Source organism: Cyprinus carpio, chromosome B21, assembly GCF_018340385.1.
Source record: "Cyprinus carpio isolate SPL01 chromosome B21, ASM1834038v1, whole genome shotgun sequence".
NCBI lineage: Eukaryota > Metazoa > Chordata > Actinopteri > Cypriniformes > Cyprinidae > Cyprinus > Cyprinus carpio.
The window spans coordinates 3207347-3213346 of NC_056617.1; the positions used below are offsets into that span (position 1 = coordinate 3207347).

Consider the following 6000-nt stretch of genomic DNA (forward strand, 5'->3'; position numbering starts at 1 on the left):
ATTAATAATATTTTGGTTGTATGAAATTCAATTCCTGTTTAAAATAATAATAATATATTGTTAGCAATAGTAATAATAATAGTAATACAGATTATTACATATTAATAATAATTAATAATATTATTATTAGCATTATTATTACTATTATTATTATTAATTAATACATTAATTAATACATTTTATTAGTATAATAATAATAAAGGAATATTGTAAAACCAGGATATTTTTAATGAGAAGACCCAGTCAATATCCAGAATCATCTCTAGTTATAATTCATATCTAGTGTGTGTTTTTAGTGCAGTGTCGTCACTCAGTCATTCAGATGAGAAAGCTGTGGAAATACTAATTGCAAAAGAAGAACTGCCGTAAAGTACACATTTCTGAATGAATCACTGAGTCATTATTGAGTTATCATGATTTGAACAGTTCATGTGTCTCTGGGTCATATCAGCAATTCTGCATTACACAAACACGTTAGCCAAGACGAAAAGAACATTCTTACATAACGTCAAATGACATAATCGTGTCTGTTACGGGAAGAGACAGCCAAACATATTGGAAACCAGACCGCAGGATGCAAATATAGTCACAATGTTGTGAAAAGCATAATGCAAGGAGCATTAATAGATGCTAAATGCGTGCATGAAGTATGCAGGTGCTTTTCTTTTCTTTTCTTTTTTTTTTGTTTTATTGATTTGTTGATCTTTTTTAGAAAGTAAGTATGTTGTTTTGTTGTTTTTTTATTGTTTGTTGTAAAAAGAAGTAATTATTGTTTCGTGATGATCTGCAGAATAATAAAGTGTATGAGTGCTGTTGAGTGAGTTGCACTTCTGTTTTTGTGGTCCGAGCCAGCACTTTTCTGTCTGTCGCAGCAGTCGTCTGGGGTTCAGACTGATATTGCTCTCGCTGGCGTCTGTCGGCTGGTGGTTTCTGAGGAACAGTGAAAGAGGAAGTGAAAGATGATTGGTGCAGTGATGTGTGGTCTGTATATATGTCTGGATTACCAGCAGTGACCTCCTGAAAGCTGAAGTCTGTGAATGCAGATTAATGATGCATGTTCTAGTAGCTCCCACCCTACAGAAAAAAAACATGCTGTTTTTATTTTCATGCAGTTTCTGAGATGTTAAACATTGTCTTAGTGTACCGTGATTAATCAACTAATTATTATATTTTATATTACTTATATCTATTATTTTACCCTGTAGTACTGCTACTAATAATTATTATTATTAACAACAGCAACGGCAATTTTTAAAGTATTAAAATGGGTTATTATTTATAATAATAATAATAATAATACATATCTTAATACTTATTACATATTTATAGTAGTAGTTGTGTTAACAATAGCAACAAATACAATAATTATAATAATAATTTTAGAATAATAATAAATAAAGGAATGTCATTCAAAACAAGATTTCTTTTATAATAATAATATATCATCATCATCATCATCATCATTAGTAGTAGTAGTAATAATAATATAATCTCAAAATTGACATGCCTGAAAACACTGCTACTACTAATAATAAAAATAATAATCATACATATTAAAATATGTGGTGATAATGATGATAATAATACATATACATATATTAACACTTATTATTATTATTATTAGTGGTAGTAGTAGTTACAACAGCAACAAATACAAAAATACTACTAATAATTTCAAATAATAGTAGTATTATTAGTAGTATTGTTGTTGTTGTTTAAGAATATCATAAAACCAAGGTTTCTATAATAATAATAATATCTAGTGATAATAGGTTTTGTTAATAATACTGATATATATTAATTTGAGTTTTTAATCTGTTCACCTGTAATGTCTTGACTTAAACATAGACTCAGTGGAAGCAGTGGATAAAATCATCTCCTAAATGCATAAATGTGAATGTACTGAAGATGTTGAATGTTTTATGAACTGCTTGACTGTGATTGGTCAGTCGCTGAAGCGAGGTGTGTTTTCTGTGTTTTAGCTGCTGGAGTCTCCGGAGGTGAAGGAGGACGCGGTGCTCTGCTGTTCGATGGAGGTGAGTTTAACACATTCATGATGAACCAGAGACTGAGAGCAGTCTGACTGAGGCTGATTAACTGCTTCAGTGGAAGATGCTTTCATGCGAAATGCAAGCGGCCTTATCTGTGTGTTTGTTTCTTTTCCTTCCGTTTGGTTTGTTTTCTGAGTTTACAGCTGTGAGAGAGGGCACGTGTTCTTGTGTTCAGCTGAACAGAATGCAGAAGTCTTTAGATGTGTTTGCAGTGGCCAGGCTTACCAGCATTTATTCACATGTGTTTGGTTTGTTTTGTTTTACCAGCATTTATTCACATCAAAGGCTAGATGAAAATAACATTATCTTTTGAAAAATAAAATTACTGAAAAATCCTAAATATCCCCTTTTTTATTTTTTTTTACCTTTCTTTTTAGGGCAACTCCCCTCTGTTTCAGAAAAGTGTAAAAAAAAGAAAAGCCCCAAACAAAATCAAGTTTTTAATGTTTGATTTTTCCCATCCTGGATTTTGGGGGTGTTGTTGGTAAACCGAAAATTGGACTGTTATTTTCCCTAGACTACATTTGAACTGTGAAGTTTTGCCTTGTATAATCCTGATCATTGAACCAGCCCTGTTCGCCAATAACTACATAAAAATGCCAACTTGGCCCTTCCCTGAGCGTGTTTGTTTAAAATTTAGAAAAAGGTGGTGGGTTTAGACAAATTAATGCTCAGGAACCCTGTCCTTCCCTCTTCCTATAATGCAAATCCGGTAAAAAATGGGAATTACAACCCGGGACCTTTTAAATGCCCTCCCCCCTAAAGAGCCAAGTGTGGTGACCATGCCCCGTTTAAGGGAGCACTTGGAAGACTTTCCCACGCCCCTTCGGATAAAGCATCATTAGTCCCCCCCGCCCCACATCCCCCTCATGTTCGGGGGGGGGGGTGCCCGACCATTAGTCCCCCCCCCATGAAAAGTGGCCCTTTTCAGAAAAGTTCCCCCCCCCCCCTTTCTTTTAGTGCCCGCTCCTAATAAGCCACTGCGACAAAAAGTCCAAGAGGAAAGTTGCCTCCGATTTGGCAGCTACCCCTGTTTTATTTTTTTCCTAAAATCCCCCCCCCCCCCCCATTATCCCTAATGGGTTGTGGTACGGTTGCCCCCCCCCATAAAAAAATTGTGTTACCAGAGATGAGGCCATTCCCCACGTTGGTGGGGCTGCCTTGAAAAAATGACAAAAAAAATTTATCCAAACCCCCTTTAATGCAAATGCAATTGTTTTTTCCCCCAAACTGGGCCTTTAACTGAGGGAAAAAAGTAAAAAAACAAACCGTTGTCAAATCATTTTGCATGGAAAAAAAGTGGAGTTCTTGTAACAAACAACTGGTGTAAAATCATCCCATTCCAAAGGTTGGAAAAACAAATTCCAGTTTTTTGCTGTTATTAAAACATCAAGAATTTTTGAAAATAGGAACTTCTTTCAAAAAACCCCAAAAATTGCTTTTGGCCTCCCTTTTTTTCATTTAGTTATCCCATTATAATTACAACTAATAAAAAATAAATAAATAAAAAACTTTTGGGGGGCACCAACACCTTTTTTGGGCTTTTCAACCTACCCCCTTTCCCCAATTGGTAAAAACCAACAAACTAATATTGTTCATGGGGGGGGGAAGGAATAAATCATATCCCACAATAAAGTTCCCGTTTTTATGGGGTTTCGATCGTTTTAAAAAAGTTGTTTTAAAAAAAACACATTTTTGTCAATTATTATGTTAAACATAAAACCAAACAACAACACCCCAACACAAAACATAATAATAAGGGCGAATCACGAAAATTTAAGATTTTTTTTTTTATTTTTAAAAACCCCTATCAAAAACCCAGAAAAACTAAAATTGTTTTTTTTTTACAAGTTAAAAATTTAGGCCCGCCAAAAAAAACCGATTTAAATTATAAGTTTCCAATTTAACATTATGACAAACATTACTTTTATCTATAATGGTCATCCAAAAAGCAAGGATCTTTGTAAAATGAATTTCAATTGGCATTAATTTTTTTAAATAACAGATTTTTATTAATATTTTTTTTCCTTCATTTTTTTTTTAAAGTGTAAACGTTTGTTGTTGGAAATTTTTTAAAAAAAAAAGAACAAAAGAACAAAATGTCAATATAATGGCCAAAACAAACAACAAAAAAAGAAAACGAAAAGTCTAGACTTTTTCCAAAATAAAACAACAACAAATCCAAGGACATGTTGACAACAAACAAAAAAAAAAAACCAAAATAAAAAAAAAAAAAAAAAAAAAAATCAAAAAAAAAAAATCAAAAAATAAAAAAAAAAAAACAAGGGTGAACACACAACAAATTTATTTAAACAAATTTACACCAAAAACAACACAAGTCCGGAAGAAACAAATGTCGAACCCAAAAAAAAAAAAACAAACAAAAAAAAAAAAAACAAGGAACGGTAAAAAAAAAGTTGTTACAAAAACACATAAAAAAAAAAAAAAAAAAATAACACAAGAAAAAACCTAAAAAAAAAAAAAAAAAAAAAAACCAAAGCCACAAACAAAAAAAAAAAAAAAAAACAAACAAAGTAAAAAAGTTCCCCTTGCCAAACAACATTGTTGGCATTTGGGTGCGTGCTATTTTTACACCCCACCGGGGGAACCAAAACAAAAAAAAAAAAAAACAACCCAAAAACGCAACAAAAAAAAACACCAAAAAAAATTTTTCCATTTTTTTTTGGGAATTTGTCCAGCCCAACACAAAAAATTGAAATCGATTTTAATTTTTTTACGAGAAATACGGTTTTAAATGTTAATTGGACAATAAGAAAACCAAAATTTAAAAAATAACAACTAAAAAAGGATACACCCAATTTAAAAAAAAAAACAAAAAAAAAAAAACTTTAAAAAAAAAAACAAAAAAAAAAAAGGCCATTAAAAACAAAACAAAAGAGCAACCAATAAGTTTTATTTACTAGCAGTGGGGGGGGAACATGGGCATTTTTCTTTTGAAAACAAAAAAAACCCAATGGGGGAAAATATAAAAAAAAAACCAAATTTAAACAAAAATCCTTACAAAAAAAAAAAACAACAAAAATTTGCACCCCCAACCAAAAATTTTATTAAAACAGTTTCAAAAAAAGGGGGAAAAAAAAACAAAAAAAAAAACAAAAAAAAAGGGAAACCAAAAAAAACCAAACAAAACTATAAATGCACAAAACCTTTAAAAAAAAAACCCCCAAAAGGGGGGGGGGGGGAACTTAGCGAAGTTTTTCAAAAAAAAACAACACAAATCCAATAAACCCCCCAGTTATAGGGTTACCACCCCCTGTTTTCCACCGTTTGGGATAAAAAATCCCACCCCACCACAACAAACCACCAAAAAACAAAAAAAATTTCATACCCACTTTGGGAAAAATTTTTACTTTTTATCCCCCACAAAAGCATTGCCCCCCCCCAAAAACCCTTTAACCGATTTTTTTTTTTTAGTGATTTTTAAAAGCCCCCCCCACTTTTGAAAAAGATATCCCCCCCCTTTACTTTGGGGAAAAGGGTCCCCCCAAAAAAAGTGGGTTTGGGGGGTTTCGACTGGTAAAAAAAAAAAAGGCTTAATTTTATGACTTTCCCCTTTCACAAAAAAGAAAATTGCCCCTTCTTGTTTAACGCAACAAATGTATTATTTGGTTGCAGGGGAGTTTTGTTTTTTTTTAAAAAAAAGGGGCCTATTTAGGGTAAAAAGGCCCCAATTTTAAAATCTCCTTTGGGGGGGTTGGCCGGATTTGGGGTTTGTGTATTTTCTGTCTTGCATCAAGAATCCACAAATAAAGACAAACGCACACATGAGGGTTGAATCTGGTTCATATTTCACCCTAAATTTTAAAGGAAAAAAATATTTAAATATTTTTCATGAAGTAAATTGAAGTTTTCTTCATGCAAAATATGATTTAGCAATTTTTTCTTTAGATTTTTTTTGGGTCAGATTTCCCCTCATAGAGTGATTTAT

At 32.2% G+C, this 6000-nt stretch overlaps 1 protein-coding gene across 4 annotated transcripts in view; it reads left to right on the forward strand.

Annotated features, from left to right (window-relative positions):
* The window catches only part of LOC109050620 (CBP80/20-dependent translation initiation factor-like), a 57869-nt gene extending 55661 nt beyond the window's left edge, over positions 1–2208 (forward strand). Inside the window, exon 13 of one of the 4 annotated variants that reach the window (XM_042747698.1) lies at positions 1983–2208. In XM_042747698.1, the coding sequence (XP_042603632.1) occupies positions 1983–2057 (75 nt within the window). In that variant the 3' untranslated portion in view covers positions 2058–2208. The remainder of the gene's footprint in view (positions 1–1982) is intronic. The other 3 variants (XM_042747697.1, XM_042747701.1, XM_042747700.1) reach the window with 3 other exon arrangements.
* Positions 2209–6000: the final 3792 nt, after the last annotated feature.